We start from the raw sequence: 22,533 nt of genomic DNA, 5'->3' as shown, positions 1-22,533 counted from the left end.
CCATTTGCATTTTAATAAAAAGTATCTTTTCTTTTATTAGCATCCTCAGATCCTCATAAGACTAACAGCAAATCCATCTTCACAGTGCTGCAACAACTGCGACCCTGTCCCATCTTTTCTTAGTGCTCCTTTCATGCAGTCTCCCCACCTATAACAGTGCCATCATGCCAACAAATGGGAACTGGCTGTTACCTTTACTCCACATTCTTTACATTTTACTCTTTCATTCCCCTTTTATGTCAGCATTTTTAATACTTAATTTTGTTTTACATCATCAAAAGCAAAATGTAAATTCATTAACATTTTAATATGTTTTATATCTACTGTCCCCTTATCAAGTCCAGTCAATGATGAATCGATATAACTGGGGTTGTTTATTTCCCCCTAATGAATGACTACAGACAGCCTTATGCTGGCCTTGGACACTCAATGTACCTCCTGTATGTCGGTAGAAGTCAGCTGAACACCTCAGAAGTTTTTCATTAAAAAAAGAGCCAAAGAAAGGACTGTGTTTTGGAGATTGTTCCCACTATCCCTATCATTCTTTTAGTCAAAATTACTCTTGGCAAATGAGCAATTGTCTTATTAGTGTACACCCTCAGATGTAATATTGTACTGATATTTTTATATTAGAAAATTATATAAAAATGTCCCTTTATTGTTGCTGACTCATAGTTGGTTTCACTGCTGCTCTCTCAGTGTCCTGGAGTCCCCCAGTTCACATAAATAGCGGTTCACCATCTTAGTGGTTCCATTAAAAAGAAATACATTTAACCAGGTTTGTCTGCTTCCCAGAGTACTTTGAAGTCTCTACTGCAGGTATCAGTCATTTGGAATCTGAAATGTTTGAGGAATAAACCTAGACTGTCAAGTTACCATGACTGTTTTTTTAATTAAACTATACAACCATAAAACCCCTTTAAAAATCAGCAAGCAAATCCCATTCTGATTCATTTGTTTTATAAGTGAACAAGATAAAAACTCTTTATGATTGTAATGCTATAAATTTATATTATTGTTTAAAGTGGTTGAGAGATGCGTCTGACTTGTTTTTCTGTGTTACAGACTTGTACTGTTTAACCTATGTGAACATTATCCTGGGTTCCCCCAGTTTGTAGAAGGCCATCCAGGTGTCTTAACTTCTTCAGTAGCTGGGATCATACAAAGTCCATCACTTCTGCTTCTCTTATTACATTGTGTACCATCTACACACATCAATTTCCCACACTTGAGTGTTCATACCCTCTCTGCTCTTCATCACCTTGCAAAGCCAGACACTGCACCCCTGTCCATAGGATGGCTCAGTATATCCGTGCTCCCATGCAGTCATGCAGATTATTCTTTCAGACTGATTAGTAAACAGAAATGTTCAGAGAAATGTCTACAGAAATGTCTCGTGTGTCTGTGTGTGTGTGTGTGTGTCTATGTCTGTGGAATCTGGGCACAGACTAGTTGCTCCAGCTGGTTTTAGACATCATTGTTTTTCTGTTACTCTGTCAGTCACTGACTTCACTGTTTGACTATTACCTACAGTTTTCTACAGTTGACTATATTGGGTTGCAGTCTAGTTAATCATCTGTGGACCATTTAATACTCTAGAACCTTTGCTTTGATGATATGGGCAGTAAAGTAGACTTTAAACTGTCATGGTCAAATCTAGGCTTTTCCAATATTATTGCAATAATCCTATCAGTTCTCCAATAGCCATTTTAACATCAGGCAGCATAGCCTTGTCCAATGACCTAGACTTTACAAATGCTGTAGATTCATTCTGCTAAGCCTGTTCATGTAGGCCAATTAGTCTTATTTTTTTTTTCTTTTTGCTGAGTCCTCCGACCCACTTATCTTTGCCTCGTCCAGTTTCATTCTCACTTGCATGTCAATAAAATATGTGCAAGATTCTTTTTGTTCTCTTGATTACCTGCCAACGCTTGAGTGGGAGGTCAGATCAACTTCAGTGCCCCAAATCCTATCAATTATTTTAACATAAACATCCGAGTCTTTATCTTGTTTAGGTCTATTATTATTTGTGAGAGGGAAGAACTGAGAGTCAACATCATGTTGACTTCTGGTTTGTGAGTCACCTTACTGCTCAGGGCGATTTCCTGATTCTTTACCAGCTCTCTGTTCTGCTAAGAAAATTTGTTAAAAACTCCTTTATTATCATGTGTCCTGACATTCACTTGACCACTCCAAGATGATAAGCACAATTTCACAATAATCCGGAATCTCATCTTGCTGCCTCAACTTTTTATTTTAACTAGTTGGTAATCAAAGGAGGGAAGAGCGCTGAATCAGTGGCTATTTTACGCTCTTCATTACTGGGCATCTGCTAATTCACCTGTACCCTTCCACCCCAAAACATTGTCTCTTAATGCTGTTCCTTTGTTACAAGTAAGAACCCAATAGTCCATCCATGTCTCACTTCCTTCCCATCTTCCTGAACACTGTCTTGTTATTATAAGTAATTTTTCATAGATCTAGTAATATCCTCCAAAATACTGCATGCCTTATTCTAGTGACAATGCAGTACCTGTTCAGAGTGTGATTCACGTATGAGAGCAGCTGGAAAAGAACCACATACTGTATACTGACTGAGAGTGGACATACCTGAAGGATGTACATGCACTCACAGAGAAGGGGTGGGAGCACCTAAAGGCTGTATGTGCACTTGCAGAGAAGGGGTGGGAGCACCTGACGGCTGTATGTGCACTCGCAGAGAAGGGGTGGGCACACCTGAAGGCTGTACTTGCACTCACAGTAAAGGGGTGGGCACACCTGAAGACTATACTTGCACTCACAGTAAAGGGGTGGGCACACCTGAAGGCTGTACTTGCACTCACAGTGAAGGGGTGGGCACCCCTGAAGGCTGTATGTGCATTGCTGTGAAGGATGCCACTTGGAGTATTGGGAATATGTGCAGGAAATCTTTAGGGTGAATGACTGGGAAAAGGACTAGGATATTACAATAGGTATGTGTGGTTCTGCAAGCATATACTTAAGTCATAACTGAGTGTATTTTCGATATTACTTAGGATTTATCACTCGTATCGTGTGTGTGTGTGTGTGTGTGTGTGTGTGTGTGTGTGTGTGTATGTATGTGTGGGGTTTAGGTTCAGTCATCGAATGGAAAAAGCATCGAATGGCATGTTTCATCAAACATGCTGTTCATTGAGCCATTCAATTAAGATCACAATACAATAGGGATCAGGAAATTTGCCCTTTCCCCACTGTAGTCTGAACTTGAAATTGGTGTATAAATATATATATATATATATATATATATATATATATATATATATGTATAGTTAGCGGGTGGTGTGGGGGTTGCAACCCCCCCACATGAAGAGTTTCACTGAACAGCATTTTTGATCAGTGATTTTTCCATTAAGTGAACATAGACTGTACACACACACACACACACACACACACACACACACACACACACACACACACACACACACATTTTCTTTTTTTCTTCACGGGACATGTTAACTATGTATAAGTGCCTGTCTCTCAGGAGTGTCCCAAGCTAGACACGCTGTCTGTTTAAGTAAATTGCATAGCTTACAACGTTGCCAGTGGACATTAAGGGGCTTACACACAGGATCAGAAGATGGATGACTATTAGCAGCTGGCTATTTATTTATTATTTATTTTTGTTTATCAGGGTAGTATGCTCATCAAGCACTGAGTATTTCCAGGCGCAGCCTGGGTGACTTGCATTCAGAAATGTATACATAAGAATAAACCAATGATGATGATGATAATCCATACTCAATAAAGTAAGTAACCAACAAAGAATATTTACAGAGGAAAATATTAACTGTAGGTTGTACACACAAAAAAGGATTTAGATAAGTGCATGACCAGTAATATATGCGAAAAAAAATAAAGATGGGAAGGTAAGAGTGACTGTGAGAGGAGGATGGGGAAAGTTTGAGGTGATTTCTCCTTTAGGAGAACAGAAGTATTTAATTAGATGCTGTAGGTGGGCTTTTGTCAACTATCTGAGTTAATCTGCAGGACACTGAATGAAGCATTCCCTGATTTCCATCTCCAGAACTATCCCTTTCCTGTACCTGTGGTGCTGTTCGGATTGTGTTGCTAATACTCACTTCACTGGTTGGTGAAATACACAGTTATTGGCACAACATGGGGGGATGGATGTGGGGTTAGAACAAAACGTCTGTTCCTGATCTTTAGTAATGTGATTTATGATGGGAACCATAATAGGAAGAGTGCAATGTGCACATTTACCAGTTCTTAGCACTCCTCCTGATTTTCATTTGTTTTTATTCACAGTTAAACATCCATGGATAAAATAATAGCTATTTTGTTGAAGTCAGATCGCATATATAGATAACTGCTTTAAATTATTTTACATAAAATTGTTTACTTGTTGATATTTCCTGAAGAAAGGTTTCATTTTTGCATTTTCTTTATTCACTTTTTCTTTGTTCTGTATGCTTTCTAATATAGTACGATTAGAAATTGTGTTTCAGCTGGGCAGTATAATGATGCTGTCATGAAACGCTGGCTGTGGCCATATCTGGAAGAACAAAATCTGAAACATAAGCTGGAATGGGTTTTCGCTTCACCACGTTAATTGCATTACTGATATGTATCTGTCTTAATTCAGGTCTGTCGAAACAAAGGGCTTTTCTGTTGCACTCAGTAGTATAGCATTCCTTGTTACCTGTAGTTCTGAGATCGTTGTGGAGCACACAGGACAGTGAGAATGACAAGAAAGTCAAGGAGAAAATATAAAAACTCCTTCCAGACAGTGCCTGAAATTCAGGATTGAACCCTGGTCACGCAGCTGTGAAGCAAAAAGGGTTAACTGCTAACATACCATCCCATTTCCTCAGTTGTTTTGTTGTGCAAGACAGTATATTGTCTGTTTTTGTGTGTGTATGTGTGCCTATCTCTCTCTCTCTCCCCCTACATATATGTATGTGTGTGTGTTTATTGGGGGGAGGGGGAGGGTCTGAGTCAACTGTAGAAATAGGTGTAGACTGTAAGGTGAAAAATTGTGCAGAAGGCACAGTGAAGTCAGGCAGCATAATACAACACTAAATCAATTTTATTTGAAGAAAGAATTTGTAATGCCTTCAGCTATGCATAATTCATACTGAGGCAATTAATTTTTAACTAAGATTCCTAACTGTTTTGTAAGCAAATACATGTTATAAATATTCACTGCTCCATATTGTTATAACTCCTTTAAACGCATCTTTTTGAAAACAGCTTTTTACTTTTGTCTGGTAAATTCTATTTAGTAGGAATGAGGAGTTTTTATTTATTTTGAGTAGTGATTTTATTGATTTGATATTAAATAATAAATATCCTCATCAAAGCTGTGAAAAATGTCTAGCAACTTTAAATGACCATTCAGTAGCTTATTAACTTAAAACAATTCCCTAACCACAGGCAGAATGCACACAGCCAGATACTACATATGTGTAGAATACTCTGATAACCGGGGAGGAAGTATCGGATCACAAAAGATAATGGGCAAAACCTGCGATACAAAAAGGGATTTGTAGTCCATATTATAACTGTCATGGTTCTTATTGTCCTTCGGCTGCTGTGATTTTCCTTTCTAGCAAGCCAGTTGCATATTGTGGTAGTTAAACAGGGAAGTGAAATCAGGAAAAAGCCCTTAACAGCACAAAATTAAGGAGTGTTGGTGAAGGAGCCCAACCATACAAAATGAAGCTCCTACTATACATCTGAAGTTGTCATACTTCGTTTTGGTTTAAGAAAGTAATTTTTAATTCTGAACTTTTTCTCCATTTTTGAGATGCTTTCTGTTTTTTTTTTTTTTTTCACTCTGCAGAAGTTGACTGACTGCAGAGTCTTCTTCCTTTGCTGGTCAGACATGGTCTTGGGAGGAAACATTGCTGTCAGTGAGATTCTGAGAATTGATCTGTGACTGAACATGAGATCTAGCTGGTCAGAATTAGTTTTCTCCCATGCATGGAGCATATTTGAGTTACAGGTAAATAGAAATCTGGTAGGTTTTTAGCTTGCTTGCACATGCTTGCGTGTGTGTCAGTGAGTGGTTGCTTATGCTGTGGTCGAATGAGTGTTTTTTGTTAAAAATGTACTGGGGTTTGGAAATCTAGTGAATGTGTGCTTTCATGAATATACTGTTTGCCAAAGTGTGTAGCTGCCAAATGGTGATGGGTTAATTACGCACGTAAGTGAGGTTTGTGCTTTTTAATATCAAAACTTTCAGATATATATCAAAAATTTCAGAATTAGAGGTTAGGAGTCAGTGTGTGATAGCATGTGTGTGAGGGTAAAGGTTAATTAAGGTGATAAATTTAGTGCGTGTGCAGTCGTTTGCAGGTTACAGTAAGGGGTAGTTATGGAGTTAGATTTAGTGCAGTGGTTAAGTGTTGATGTTTGTGACAGGTGCCTGAGCTTGTCATGTGTAGTGAAAGTGTTACAGAAAGGGCTTTTCTTAGGTAAAGTGCAGGATTAGGGTTATCATATATTAATAAGGTGATGCAGGGGGCTTCACCCCCCTGCACCACCTTATTAATACATGCTAGTACTAACTCTGCCTCTGCCCCTAACCCTAGGCTTGCACCATACAATCCCTTTTCATAACCGGATCGCTGTTCAAACAAATTTGGTCATGTGATGGTGAGGTTTTTGTATAAAATCACAAAAGGAAAGTGCTTTCCTGTTGCAAGCTTTTTGTATTTCGATATATTGAATATTCAGCAAGTCTATGTTTCAGTATGAATGCATTAGTCAGGAATGACTTGATGTCTTTTCATTTTGATCAGTTACCCTCAGCTCATTGATATTAAGTATTTGACAAGTACTCAATCAAAAATTCACTGAACCACACATGATTTTATTTCCACTAATCTAATCATCATCATCATCCTCAATTAGCACTCCGAGATGTGCTTTAACATGGGTCCTGAAGAGTGGAATTCCTGTGCTGCTTGCACAACTCTGGAATGATCTTTCAGGAAAGGGGAGCACTTCTGATACAGTAAACGTAATTGTGCATGCTCAGTCAGTTTCTCTTCTATTACATGTGGGTTTACTACTATCCAACAAACAACATGTATCAGAGAGACAGACAGGCCAACACATATATATGATTATGGGGCAAGTACCTTTCACTGACCATTTATTTTGTTGCTTTGGAAAAAAAAGTCAGCTGATCCAACATTTCCAGCTTTTTCTGAATGAGATTGTGGAACAGCGATGATTGGTAAACTTGCTCTTTCCCTACTAAAGTGCAATCTCTGAGTTAGTATTTATAATTAACAGTGGGTGAAGGGTGGCTTACCCCTGTAATAAGACATACTTTTTTTGATATTTTACATTTTTAACATTTAATTTAGATGATATGAGGCATAAATGTGTGCATATAAGTTTGTGTGTGTGTATTTATATATATATATATATATTTATATATATATATATATATATATATATATATATATATATATATATGTGTGTGTGTGTGTCTGTATGTGGTGTGTGTATTCTATAGATAGATGTGGGGGTAATGGATTACATTGAGTATAGTCAACAAATGTTTATTCGACTGCATATAAATCATATAAATGACAAAGCAGCTGACAATCGTGCAGTTCACAGGTTTGGGATATATATATATATATATATATATATATATATATATATATATATAGTTAACAGAAGTGCTGGGAGTGTAGGTAGGGCTTTTTCCCTGCAAAAATAATGCTTTTATCCTTTTTTTCATTAAGGTTGTTGCTTGGCACATGCATAGAAAAATGTTGACTTATACGTGGCCAGCCTTTTTTGGTCAACATTTTGATGGTCAACATTTGGGTATATATCTATTACTGTGATTTGACGAGTTCTAACTCAGTGAAGGCAATTCAACCCAATGAAAAAAATAAATACAAGTATTTCTTTGCAGGGCAGAAGCCCCCACAATCCCTGAACATTGTCTATAGATGTAATATGTTTTAGTTTGTTTCAGCTCCTGTTAGTGAAACTCTGAAACAAATACTAGCTTGGGTCTTGGGGATAGGGGGAATCCTGCTCTACTTACAAGCAGATTACTAGATATTGTGATACTGACATTTTAAAATTTTAACATTTTACTCTTTCAACATTGTACTTTCAGTGCTATGACTATTCAATAACTTGTCAGGAACCCTAGAAATATACACACACACTCACACTCACACTCACACTCACACACTCACACACTCATGTAAGTGTTGTGTGCCTGCTAACATACTAAATGGTGTGTATGTTATCTGAATGAAGGTTAACACACAAAAAAATGACTTTTTTGTCCATTTGGTACATAGTTGTTTCTATACCTGGTGCCATGCATAGTGGCCTATAGTATTTGTAATGGGAATGTAAATTTATATCCCTTTTTGGCATGTGACCATGGTGGAGACAGGTGTACCATAGTTACTCCCTGCACTTCCAGGATACTGCCATTGGTAGGATTAATGTGGAGATGATGCAGAAACATTCTGGTTATGGCTCACTCCTCAGAATGTGGATTTTGGTGTTGGATGAAGTTCCATAGTGCTATGGAGGCATGAGTAGAGATGACAGTTGTTTCCAGAAGTGGTGTAGTTGTGAACGTGGTGGTACACTGAGTGGCTGACTGACTTTTTTTAGTCTGAATATTATCTTATAAATATATATGGTGCACAGGGGCAAATGATTTTTCCTTGGGCCTTCACTGGTCACTTACTTAGGTATGCTTTGAACTTTTTATCTATCAGTGTTGAATATTGTGGTTCATCACTTTGGACTCAATTTTTGTCAAATAGAATGTGAATGTGATTGTGCATGTATGTTGATTGACTGCTAATCCATAGAGTTGCTAAATAAGTTTTATTTGTATGAAGCCAGATGTTTGGTGATATCCTTTTGCCTACAAATGAAAAACATACTTTTAGCCTTCTGATGTTGCTCTGATCAAAAGTTTCATAGCATCCAGAACCAGTAATTCAATTTTACAAATGTTAAAACATATTTAGTTATAATGGGGTGCACTACTGAAGTGATTTTTAAAGCTCCACTTTGCACTTACAGCCATCTATGTAGGGTAGGCTATCGAACTACTGTTCTTTAACGCACTTTTGTGATATTTGATTGTTTGGCTATATCTCTTACTTAAAAAATGCTATCTGTTCTATGTGTTTTTAAAGTAATTTAAGTAAATATTCCTTTACAAATGGGGAGGCAGACATGGGTAGGAACCTAACTGAACCTTAAACTTTATTTTATCTGTGACTAAATATCATAAAACTTCAGAAAAAAAATAGCGTGTGTGTTTTGTGTGTTTGTATTTATTGTATGTATCTGAGCATCTGTGTTCTGCATCTGTTTTGTGTGTGTGTGTGTGTGTATTTTTTTTGCAAAGACACTAATGAATGATAATTTCTTTTGATATTTACTAAAGCAATAACCCATGCCTGGGTGTGGATAATGCTGGATTTACCCACGGTTGGTGTAGTTTGGTCATGAGGGCGAAACCCGAGTGGCCAAACAAAGACAACTGTGGGCAAATCCAGCATTACCCACACCCAGAAGTGGGTTACTGCTATTATACAATGACATTATTTAAGAAAAAAAATAATTACTTTTCTTAAATAATGACATTGTATAATGCCTCCTTGCTGCCCTTCCGCAGCTGTCTGGTATTCTGTGGCAGTTCTGATGTACTGCACATGTGTATGCTTATGCAGTACATCAGAGCTGTGGGTGGAAGCAACGGAGAAAGCAAGATCTCTGTTGCTTTTTGCAAACTGTCTCACTATGTTAAAGGAGTTTAACACAGCGAGACAGAATCTCTGTTGCTTTTTTTAAAGCTGTCTCGTTATGTTAAACCCATTTAACATAGTGAGACAGCTTTAAAAAAAGAAACTGAGAAAGGAAGATCTCCGTTACTTTTTTTAAAGCTGTCTCGCTATGTTAAACTCCTTTAACATAGCGAGACAGAGTGTAAAAAGCAATGGAGATCTTGCGTTCTCCTCTGCTGTAAAAAAAGACTTATACTAATGGAAAAAGTCCAGGTGACCGGACCATTTTCCATTATTATAAGTCTAATTTACAATGTGCATGCTGACCAATCAGCGTGCACGTTTTGGAATATTAATGGGGGGTGGGGGTCATTGTATAATAATGCTTATTACCTGAGTATGTCCCTAAACAAGTCTGTTTATGCACTGCTATTGTATACAGTCATGCGTCTTTACATTCATTTAATTTTTTCAGTGCCTAACCAAATTCTTTCTCAGTACTTAATATGTTGTATTTTGTATGAAGCCGCTGTGGTACATCGGTAGCATTGTTACCTCACAGCAAGAGGTTCTCCCGTTCGATTCTCAGCTTGGCTTGGGAGTGCCTTCTGTGTGGAGTCTGTATGTCCTCCCCTCAGTTGGGTAGTGTTCGAAAGATATGCATGCGTAAATGGGCGTGCCTTCGTTGAAAGTTGGGCATCGAGCTGGCACCTCGGTGTTTCGTAAAAAAAAAAAAATCTACTGCCAATCATTAGCGGTCCGGAGTTCCGCTGTGGTGACCCCTTACTGGGAAAAAGCCGAAAGACAAACAACTTAATATGTTGTATTTTGAAATTCAAGTACTTTTAAGTGTAATTTTGTATAGTATCCAGTACATAGACTTTCTTTCCACTTATCTTTGTCTAACATATTTATGTAATGCTGTGACTCATGATTCAAATTAATTAATTAGATCAAAAAAGATTTTGTGAAAATAGTTTTCATATCAAGGAAGTTGCTACATATTAATGGCAGTATTGCATTCCACTGTAAGCACTGACTTCATTCTTATGGCATAGAATGAAAAAAATTAAAAGATCACAGATGCTTTACATAAGTAAGTTTGCATTAATACTATGGTTGACCTTTGTATGACACTGTAAGAGCAACAAGCCAAACGGTTTTCATCTGTGACTTGATCCTCACTAATACAAGTTATAAAGCTAAGTGAACATAACTCAGTTTCAACATAATTAATTTTGATGTTAAAATGTTAAATAATTATTAATAGTGGTATTTCTGTAGTTTCATCATATGAATTATGTACCTTTTAAAAAAAACACTTTGTTAAATACAAGTCATTTGATACATTAACTCCATATCACCCATAAAAGTAATGCTTTTTTTTCCCCTAGATTCCTGACCTTGGTGTTACTGAAACACTAATGTTGTTGTACTGTACTGGCCAAGTAGAGCATTATCCCTTGACTTTCAGTTTGCTTTTGACATTAATTCACTGATTTATTATATAGCATTTAAAAAAAATTAAGCTGCTTTTAAACACACTACTTTGAATAATTTGTAGCAGACACATAACCAGAAAATTCACTTTTGTTTAGTTTTGCTACATTTTCCATTGTTGCAGTGATACTAAGGAACTGCTTGCTTCTCTTACCGCTTATTTATTCGTATTAGTAATATAAGACATTATAGATCATGCTAAGTATTAATCAGGTATTCAGATGGTAACAGTAGCAGTCAGAAATGAATGAAAGTTTAAGAGGCCTGCTTAAGTGCTGTGTACTTCTGAAAAGAATTCCATTAAGCTCAGGCAGTGGAAATAAAGACATCTGTAGCAATAAAAGCTAATGAGGTTGAACTGCACCATGTCTAAATGATGTGTAGGGCATGGGTCTGCAAAGCAGGACATTAGTTCAAATTTTCTTGTGGCAGGAGGTCATTATTAAATTCTGTGGATGTTCCTTGTCCTTCCAACATCAAATTAAGCTTGGTTTTGCAACTGAATGATAAGAGGAAGGAAAAATATGAATTTTACTGTGGCTATTTCGTATTTGCCAGCTGAAGAATAGTTGTTACCTAATAAGCACAGACAGAAAACATATCCTTACCCCCACTAAGCTAATACTCCAAAAGGCATTTGAATGTTTCATAGCATTTATTTATATTACCCACCAAGATTTAAAGCTGCATTTTACCTGACCATATCCTTCCTAATTGAAGGAATTGTTAATGTCTAACATTACCTCATTATTACTCTCATATCTGACTTCTTAAATTTTGGGAAGTTTTGCATCAAACAGATGTTGTTGTTTGTCTTTTGGCTTTTCCCAGTTAGGGGTCGCCACAGCGGAACTCCAGTCAGCTAATGATTGGAGTTGATTTTTACGGTGCCGAGTTGCCAGCTCGATGCCCAACCTTCAATGAAGGCACGCCCATTCACGCATGTCTTTCGGAACGCCACTCGACCGCGGGGAGGACATGCAGACTCCACACAGAAGGCACTCCAGCCAAGAATCTAACGGGAGAACCTCTTGCTGTGAGGCAACAATGCACTGCTGCACCACTGCAGATGCATCAAACAGATGTTATTTATACAGATAAATTCTTCATAGTAATACTTGTACAAATAAATTCTGGCCACGTTCATCTAAAGAAATGGTGATCTGCTGCATAGCTTCTCCATTATTATTATCTGGTCTCATAACAGAGAATGCTTTTGTAAGTGCCGTTTAATTCTTCTTTTGGAAAAGGACTGTCCACCAAAGTGGTACTAGTATCACTTAGTGTCTGTTTCTCTCACACACACACACACACACACAATCTGAAGAAGTTGTGGTTTCATAAAAAAATAAATTAAACTTTAAACTATTGTACCTGAACTACACCTTTTAAGCACAAGTGTTTGGTACAGAAAGTCAAATCCATTATATGTTTCACTGTCCTGTATCACTTTCAGTGGAGTCGTGCAAAATAACTAGTAGCAGTTATGTGTATGTCATAATAGTCACAAAATACACAATTTGTCATAAGAATAAACAGATGTCATGAATGGTCAATTGGTTTGTTTAAAACAGCTATCCTCATGAATCTTCAGTGAAGACTCCCCAGTAAGACTTCCCACTGGCACAGCTATAGAGTTGAGATCTCGGCTGAGTGGCCAAGCCAAGACCTCCTGCACCACTCTTGGAGGTTTGATTTATACCACACACACACACACACACACACACACACACACACACACACCTGGAAAAGGCTGACACAGGTTTACTAGCTATGCCCCCATATTCCCAGACTATAAGGCAGTTATCATTGCCACCAGCCAGCTCCTTATCAGCTGCTTTACGGCCCTTAAAGGGTGTCCAGTCTTACTGTGTAATGTTACTATCAATACAAGTTGTAGTTTGACCAAGAGGAAGGCTATTAGGAGTGGTGCATAGTGTCACCATATAAATATGCAAGTACTCCCTGAACTTAAATATCTCTAGACCGATCAGCCACATTGAAATGTTTAATAAATATATTTAATAATAAGTAAAAGAACAAGACAATACTAAATATATATTTACAGTGACATCAGAGTTTAAAATCACCGGAAATATTTACAACAGTATTGTAGGGCAGTCTCAAATAAATGAAGAAAAATATCTAAACTAAGCTTTACTATATTCCTGTCCATATCAAAAGAGTTACTATTCCCTGGAAACTTACTTAAAGAGCAAGGCAGATGTGGTGAATTGATCTTCTAGTTGTCAGGCCAAAGACAGAATACATAATGTTCTCTCTCTCTCTCCAAGAGAGAGATCTCAAATTAATATCCCAAATATTACTGCTGTGATAGCTTGCAGGAAATGTGGCAGTATTTAGTATCTACCTGGGAAAATACATAAACCTCAGATCTTAGGTAGATGGTGGAAGTCGTAAAATGATAAAATACTTCCAAGACAATACTTAAAAGTCCCTAGTTTCAGACATTGTGTCTCCTTGCTGCAGTGAAACTGAAAGATATCCTCTTTTTTTTGCATAGCCATAAAGTAATTTAATTTCAACTATTTTTCTGAAGTTAACCTCGTGTGTTCCAGTTTCAATGTTAAAATATACATTTAAACAGTTACATTAGTGCATGTACATTTCTGTAATTTTCCACTAGGGTACACTGTGGATACACTTTAAACAGCACTTTGCAAAAACCTTTCCACACATACTTCTGTACCAGCAGTTTGATATACACATGACTCTTGCACCCTGTCTGTCCAGCCAGTGCTTCTTGTCCCTGCCCAAGTAGCTGACACACACTCTTGGAGGTTTGATTTATATATATATATATATATATATATATATATATATATATATATATATAGCTATGCCCCCTTTTTCCCAGATAATAAGGTAGTTATCGCTGCCACCAGCCAGCTCCTTAGCTACTTTATGGCCCTAAACAAAAGGTGACCAATCTTACTGTGTAAAGTTACTATTAATACAAATGGTAGTTTGACCAAGAGCATGGCTATTAGGAGTGTCCCAAAATAAATATGCAATTACTCTCAGAACTTAAATATCACTAGACAGATCAGCCACAATTAAATGTTTGATAAATATATTTAGTAATAACTAATAAAAGAACAAGACAATACTGAATATATATTTACAGTGACATCAGAGTTCAAAATCACTGGAAATATTTAAAACAACATTGCAGGACAGTCTCAAATAAATGAAGAAAAATATCTAAACTAAGCTTTGCTATATTCCTGACCATATCTAAGAGTTACTAGTCCCTAGAAACTTACTTACAGAGCAAGGCATGTGTGGTGAATGGATATTCTAGTTGTCAGGTCAAAGACAGAATACAGAATGCTGTCTCTCTCCAAGAGAGATCTCAAATTAATATTTCAAATATTACTGCTGTGATAGCTTGCAGAATGACTTTCTTGTCATCTGACTCTGTCATAGGTGAAACCCACACTGTTGGAATCTGGCAGTATTTAGCATCTACCTGTGAAAATACATACACCTCAGATCTTAGGCAGATGGTGGAAGTCATAAAATGATAAAACACTTCCAAGACAACACATAAAGCTCCGTAGTTTTAGACATTGTCTCCTTGCTGCATTGAAACTGAAAGATATCCTCTTTTTTGCATCACCATAAAGTAATTTAATTTCAGCTGTTTTTCTGAAGTTAACCTCCTGTATTCCAGTTTCCATTGTTAAAATATACATTTAAACAGTTACAATACTGCATGTACATTTCTGTAAATTTCCATTAGGGTATACTGTGGATACATTTTAAACAGCACTTTGCAAAAACCTTTCCAACATACACTTCTGTACCAGCAGTTTGATATACACATGATGTACGGTTCTAATACAGTTGTAACACAAGCATCTTCTATAAATCATGTCGATATTCACCAATAGCATATAATTATTTACAAAATTCCAGCTAGCTGCACTGGCAGTACCTGCTTTTGACACGGGGTTGTTATGTAGAACTGCAAATTGAAAGTGAGAAGTAAGCAAGGCCATCATAGCAATGCATATGAGGACAAGGGAGCAGGTAGAATTACTTGATTGCATGCCTGCATCACAATATGCAACAAAAACACCTAAAGTTTTTACAGCGAGTCCTGCCTTCCTCCATTTCCTGTCCCATTAGTGGACTGCACCATTCTATGATATGAGGTAGTGCCATCTGTGCTAGGTAGAATAGAGCAATGCATGTTTAATATATGCCAGGATAGCTAGCTGGAACTTTATAAATAATTTTTTGTCAACCGACTATCATAGTGATTTGTACAGATGCTTGTGTTAAAAATGTATTTGTAAAGTTGCTTGTATTAAAAATGCACCAACAGGTTGTCCTGCTGGACAGAAAAGTGATGTACATGTATGCCAGGCAGTATTATTATAACTGATTTAAATGTATATGTTTTAACAGAGAATTCTAGATGGGAAGAGGTTAATCTTAGTCCAGCTAATTTTGAAAAATTAAATGGGTTGAGTTAGGCCATAAAGATTTTATCTTACAGATTTGATTACAGACAGAGACAAAAATGTCTAAGAATACCAGGACTAGGAATATTACTGTTCTGTCCTTAGGGTGAACTGATTGGTACCCTGGAAAGGTGCAAGTTTTTGAAATTGTTTTATAGCTTTCAGATGCTGCAACAGATCTTAGAAAAGCTCTGGGTTTTTATTGTACCAGAGTCAGGTGACCAGGTATGATGTCATTCTATAACAGTACTGAAATGAAATGATTATTTAGATGTTACGTGAGAGATATGATGGAACTCTCACAGCAACAGTTTGTCTTCCAGACTATGACAGGCAAGATATCTCACGCACCTCATCTTGCCTTGCTGTAGTAGGCAACTCAACACACTTCATCTTGTCTTCTCTTTAGTAAGTAACCAGAGAATAGTTATTATTTAGACTAGTCAGGAAAATATAGTGAGATTTGTTAAGTATTGCTTTTCTGCATTTGTGTGAATCTATCCAACTGTGTTATTTTTTATATCTCCTGTGATTGCATCTCTGGTGTTTATTGTAACTTGATATTCAGTATTCTCATGTTTTCTATTTTATTATTTATTATTAAATATTTCTGTACCTTTCATTGTGGCTGGTCATTTAGAGAACATGTTTAACATCTTGAGAGTACTTTTGCTTATTTTAGTGACTCTGTGGCCACTCCTGAAAGCTTTGCTGCATTGGTCAAACTCTGCCATTTGTATTAGTATTAATTTTACTCAGTACAATTGGGTACCCATGTAAGAGCCATAGAGTAGCTGACTGGTGGCAGCATAATTAACTTATAGTCTGGGCAGAGGGTGCACAGCTGGTAAAACTCTGCCAGCCTTTCCCAGGTGTGTGTGTGTGTGTGTGTGTGTGTGTGTGTGTGTGTGTGTGTGTGTGTGTGTGTGTGTGTGTGTGTGTGTGTGTAAAAATCAAATATCCAGGTGTGTGTATCAGCTACTTGGAATAGGGACACAGAACTCCAAAGTAGTTAGTGTGGAGTGTTGTTTCGGGCCTGGAGAAAGAGAGTCCAGCCCCAGTCCTGGAGTGTGCTTCCTGTGTGCTCTTGGTGCAGAGAGCTGCATCTGAAAGTACTGTGTGAATCCATTTTTGCTGCTAGTGGCCATCCCTCACAGGTGTCAGTGGTGAGGACTGAGGTTACTTGATTACTGGCCCGGAGTAGGGGCCATCACACATTCTAGAACAGTTTATAGGCTTTGCTCCTTGAAGTGTGGTGGAGACCTCCTGGCAGTGAAATGTTGTCCTAGGTAGCATGGGATTTGGGAATTAAGGTGCCACTGGAGAATCAGTAGGGTTTTAAGGCCAGTAACAGAGGCTAAGAAAAAAAGAAGACTGTCCTGTGGATCACAGGAAAAGCTATGAAGCAAAATGCATACTTAACTTCATGATCTTAATGTACAGCACCATACCCTAATAGGGATTTCTGGGCTAGAAAAGTCCCTGTTTTTGTGAATATTGTTTGTTCTCTCATGAAATTAAGTAAAAAAAAGATTATTCACTACATAACATTAACAGCATCAGGGCATAAGGTATGGGGGTATTCAAAAAGAATTGGCATTTACAGATAAATGACACACAGGTAAAGGGCAATTCAGAGACCCAAGAAATATGACTGCACAATAGGAGAAGTAGCTAGTATGCATGGCACGCATAAGACTGTATAATGGCATGCAAATGAGCACTGATATGCTAATGAGATTCACTGCATATGCAAATGTTGAAATCAGACATGTTGAGAAATTTAGAAATGTATACATTTAGTCTAAAGAGTTGTGATGCTCATCTTTTTGTGACAGGAATTTTCAATATAGAGCATCTTTATTCCTGTTATGGTGCTGGGAGTAGCAGTACAGCAACAGGTGTTAGTGGGTACTTACAGAACCAGTGCCTATGATGGTGCATGTCATCACCCTCGGAGTTGTAGACGAGTCTACTAGCAGGTGCCATGCCATCACTTCCGTGAGCAGGACATTATTTACCATTATGCTATGGACAGTGGACACCATATGGGAGTTAGAAAGCATGTACTTCTCATAGCGAGAGTCAAGAAGGGTATGTGGGCTGCCTCTCCTAGATGATTAAGAGGTTTATGTAGAATTAACCATCCAGTTTCACAGGTGCCAGCCTTCCAAATCCTACCTCAGTTTCTTGACATGATGCAGCATGTCGAAGAGTAATTATCTGATTACCATTACTGCTAGAAGAATTCGAGCTTAAATGGCAGATCAGACTAGATGCTCATAATTTCCCAGGCTTAAATGAATCATGTTCATTAAGTAGTATTCTTAAACTGAAAAGTCTAAAGAGATAAAGCTGATGTGAGCCTCATAGTAGTAGTATCATTATTAATACTGGATTTATATTAAATATTGTTAGTTATATATAAGTTTATTTATTTTATGCATTACAGTGTTTATAAAGACTGTTTTTGATGGATGAATTATTATATTGAGTTTATACAACACATAAGGAATTTTTAATTGAATTTTGATGTCATTGTTTTTGTTTAACTGGTTGAATGGAAAGTTAAACAATGACTTTCATATGTCTTTAAGAAGATGGAGTAGTCTGTTTTACTAGATTGTCTTATTAGATTGGTTAATTATACCAACCTGAATTTACTTATATAGGTGTGGTAAATTTTAATTATGTATCTGAAGAAGTTTGCACACAGTGCAGACGAAAAGCGCTTCAATAAACTCATTTAATTTATTATTGGTGAAGTTTGTTTGATCTATCTCTTACACCATACACTGGGCCATCAGATACAGAGCCTGTCTATAATGTCAGCCATGGAGGTGACTGATGGCTGGATTATTTTTCCTGTGGGCTGATCAAATTCACCATGGAGTTTCCCTTCCTTGTGTGTCACTTCTCATACCCTGTTGTCAAGTCTGACCTGGCACCAGTTGCCCTCTCTCTATATCTGTGTCCCTCTGCAGTTGTCCTCCCTTTTGTTCCAATACCAACATCTGCATTTTTTTGTTTGACTCAACCTGCTATCTTACCTTGCCAACTTCACTTATGTAAGAAAGGAAAATGGGAATCTGGCATATGCACAAATGCCCTTCTCAGTCACCTCATTTTCCTTCAGTTTACCCTTGTATGTGCTCCCCTGCTTGCTCTTGTCCCATTTCTGGCCTTCCTAACCTCTCCCTTTTCTGTGTATTTATATGAAGAACTGTCATGGCATTCTGCTGTGTTGGCTATCTTTGGCTTGCTCACGGGGTGTGTGTTGCAGCTAAGAGGTGCTTCATTCACATGTATGTACATAACCTTTGGCCTGCAACTTCCCTGTTCCTGCCACATAGACCATGTGACTGTCCATAGAAAATCAGATGTCTGATGGTTAATAAAAGCATGACGCTGGCAATGTACACCTTCATCATGCAATTCTTTGGAAAGGTAGGTATAGAATATTAGTGGGACCGACATGCTAGAGGGCATGGTTTGCAGTAGTAAATGCTACTGGCAGTTCAAAAGCCTTCATAACTGACCATAGGTAATTCTAGGTGTGATGATATTAGGTTAGCACTGCTGTCACCAAGGGGGATGTGGTCACTGTCATCAGTGTAACACCCAGATAGCAAGAGGCTACCCACTGTGATGTCAGAATGGCTAGTACCAGTGGGGTTTGAATTCCACCACTGACAACTAAGGGTGAGGTACTAGCAAAAAAAAATGTTTACAAATTATTTGTCCATGTTTCTTGTGGAATCAGGCATATGGTTAGAAATCAAAACTTGTTATATTAATAAATGGCAAGGCTGTACACCTTTAGGAAAGAGTGTGCACTCTAACCTGGAGATTGTGGAACATTGGAGCTGGTATGCAGAAGAAACAAAAGTGTAGGGGTAAAAATCTCCCACATGGACGATGCATGGGGAGGGATTATCCAAACAAAAGCAGTTTTCATTTAACAGGTCACAGCTTCCCAGTAGTTGACTTCATGTATTCATCCACATAAAGCACAAGTGACTTACTAAACCCTTGTCTGGCTGTTAGTGTCTTTGTTTTTATTTGTGTGCTGAACTGTCCTATACAGACTTGGGTCAGACAGCATTGAACATCTGACCCCCCTCACTTGTTCCATAGCTCTGTCTTCTCCCCTAGTGTTTTCACTGTTGGGGTATACCCAAGCACATCCCTTCATTTTGTGGGTACTGTTTCTCCAGATAATTTGCTAGCAGTAAGGCTATTTTTTTATCTAGTGTCCCTTGACCAGGAGAAATGGAGGAACAGGACCATCATATGTCAGCTGGCTGGTGGTTTTTGGAGAGTAAATGTTCTCTACTCCATTAATGACATGCTGCCTTGCATACTACTCTGTGTGACATGGAGCTGGGTGTCTGGGGACTATCGCATTTCTGCAGTGGTGAACAGCCTGCACATCCCAGCCCCCACTTCTTGTTCGCCAGCTGCCAGTTACCTGTTTCTCAGTCTTCACTTCCAACAGACACTTGAGAGTTTCCCCAGAACATCTCCTCTACCTTTTCAATGACAGAAGTGAGAAAATTCTTGCCTCCTCATATGTTTTTGCCATCTTCAGATCCTCTGGTGACTAAGCCACTAATCAAAGCCTTTAATAATAAAAAGTTATAATATAAAAGTTATAAAAGTTTAATAATAATTTAAAGTCTTTAATAATGGTTGAGAAGTTTTCCTAAAGAAAAAATGTCCTCAGTTGAAGTGTTCAGAAAATACAAAATAGTATTGTCCAGAAAATGAGATAGGGTGTCATTCTGGACAGCGGTCTAGCCAAACCCTGCATGGATAAATTAAAAATATGCATTTTTTAATTAAAACAATCTATCTTTTAAAAAAAATCCATACATGAATATATACATCATATTTGAGCAAATAGTATATTAATTAGTGGTGACAGACTTCTAAAGATGTAAAGGCTGTGTTATTTTATAGTCTCTGCAAGTCTAATCTTTAGCATTTTTTTTTGTGAGAGAGAAAATGTTCATCAGATATATCAATCCATTTGCACAAAGTATTACTTTTTGACTATTTTATTCTTCCGTTAAGTAAATGTATAGGGACCAAATAAGCTATATGTTAACTGGGAAGTGGTAGAAAAAAAGAATACACAGATGTCATCATAGTAACTGAAGTGTTTGTTTCAACATTCCTCCATATGGTGTTACAGCACAATTTGATGAGTAATGGTGTTTAATACTGAGATTACATTTAGTGGATAAATGGTGAAGAGTTTCATGTGCATTTCTTCATAGCACACAGACTGCTGGTTCAGAAATAACAGAAAAAAAACATTTAGCAAGACAAAGGGTACTGTAGTTCCGTCAGTACTTTATAAGCAGGGATGAAGACATTTAAACTGTAGGCACATAGGTGTCCACTTTTTTCATCATTGTATATGCTTGCTTGGTGTATGTTAATGTAGTTGCATAAAAACAGTAAGTTCAACAATATGTATAACCTCCTGATTCTTTATAGTCACCTGTCATTTCTGATTATAACTGTGATGATGTGAGGTATTCAAATGAATAAATTACTAGATTTCCATCCCAGGTTCAGTATTATGAATAGAGTTAAACCATCATTAAAGGGAAGATGATCCTATGTTACCTGAATGTCCGGTGTTTTGTTTTATGATGTATCTGGGTTATTATCCTAATTTCAAATATCTTCTTGGTATTTTCTACCGTATATTGTCTATAAATGTTTTACAAACTGATAATGGATATTTATTTTTATTTTTAATTGATATATTTTTTAGAATGTTTATAGAATAGATTTTGCATTTAAGAACTTTTTAGAATATTTTAGGATAGTATCCTATTAAGATTTCATTAATGCTGCTTAATTAATGTTTATCATGTGATTAACTTTGTTTCTTTTTATTGGCTGGTTGTTAGTATATATTAGAGTTACTAATTACTCTTTTTTTTTTTTTTTTTTTTTTTTATAACAGTGATAGAGTCTTGAATGATGAACAAAAAAATCAAACTGAGGAAAGTAATGACACGGAACAGAGTTGGACAAATGGAACACAACTCCACCAACTAGGATAAAAGATTTATTAAGTGCTTTTGTCCTGGCAACTAGACTTTATCAGAATAATCACAAACACAGGAAACATCCATTAAATACATCAGATTGGTCAATCAATTAAGCTATTAATTAATTAATAAAGCCTAAACTAAATATCCTATTAAAAAATTATATAAAATGTTCACAGTGGAATGAACCTTTTGTAAAACATCTCTCTCATACAAAATAAGCAGCTTTTCTGTAATGCACTTAATGATATCTGGTCATTAAGACCAGGTAATTCAATTGTGTTTTTCCTGATCTGACCTATACTGTCTTTGTGCTCCAAGTAGTCATTCATGGGGACCCCCTTGAAACCCCAAGTCAGCATGATCAGTAACAAAAAAATTTAAATAATGTGTGTAATTAGAGTTGACATGTCTGAATAGGGCTTTACTATCCACCTTATTCTTAATGTCATAAAAATGCTGGTATATTCTTTGTTTTAGCGCCCTCTTGTTTTTTTCTATATAAAACACATCATAAAGTTGACACACTACAGTGTAAATATCCCCTTTTGAATAACAATAGTACTTTTTCTTAGGTCTAATGATACCTAATCCCTTGATGAACACATATTCCTGTTCTAAAATAATACTTACACAAAGTACAACGTCCACATTTAATTCCTCCCCTTTTCAACT

General features: G+C 37.0%; 1 protein-coding gene across 1 annotated transcript in view; it reads left to right on the top strand.

The window, feature by feature from the left end:
- LOC122811121 (polypeptide N-acetylgalactosaminyltransferase 18-like) overlaps positions 1–21,939 on the top strand; it is a 404,996-nt gene extending 383,057 nt beyond the window's left edge. The window contains exon 2 of the mRNA XM_044082722.1: positions 21,771–21,939. Coding sequence (XP_043938657.1) covers positions 21,771–21,784 — 14 coding nt within the window. The 3' untranslated portion in view covers positions 21,785–21,939. The remainder of the gene's footprint in view (positions 1–21,770) is intronic.
- Positions 21,940–22,533: the final 594 nt, after the last annotated feature.

This window comes from Protopterus annectens, chromosome 9.part0 (assembly GCF_019279795.1).
Source record: "Protopterus annectens isolate FY-2018-M chromosome 9.part0, PAN1.0, whole genome shotgun sequence".
Classification (NCBI taxonomy): domain Eukaryota; kingdom Metazoa; phylum Chordata; order Ceratodontiformes; family Protopteridae; genus Protopterus; species Protopterus annectens.
This window is presented reverse-complemented; position numbering and strand designations above follow the sequence as displayed.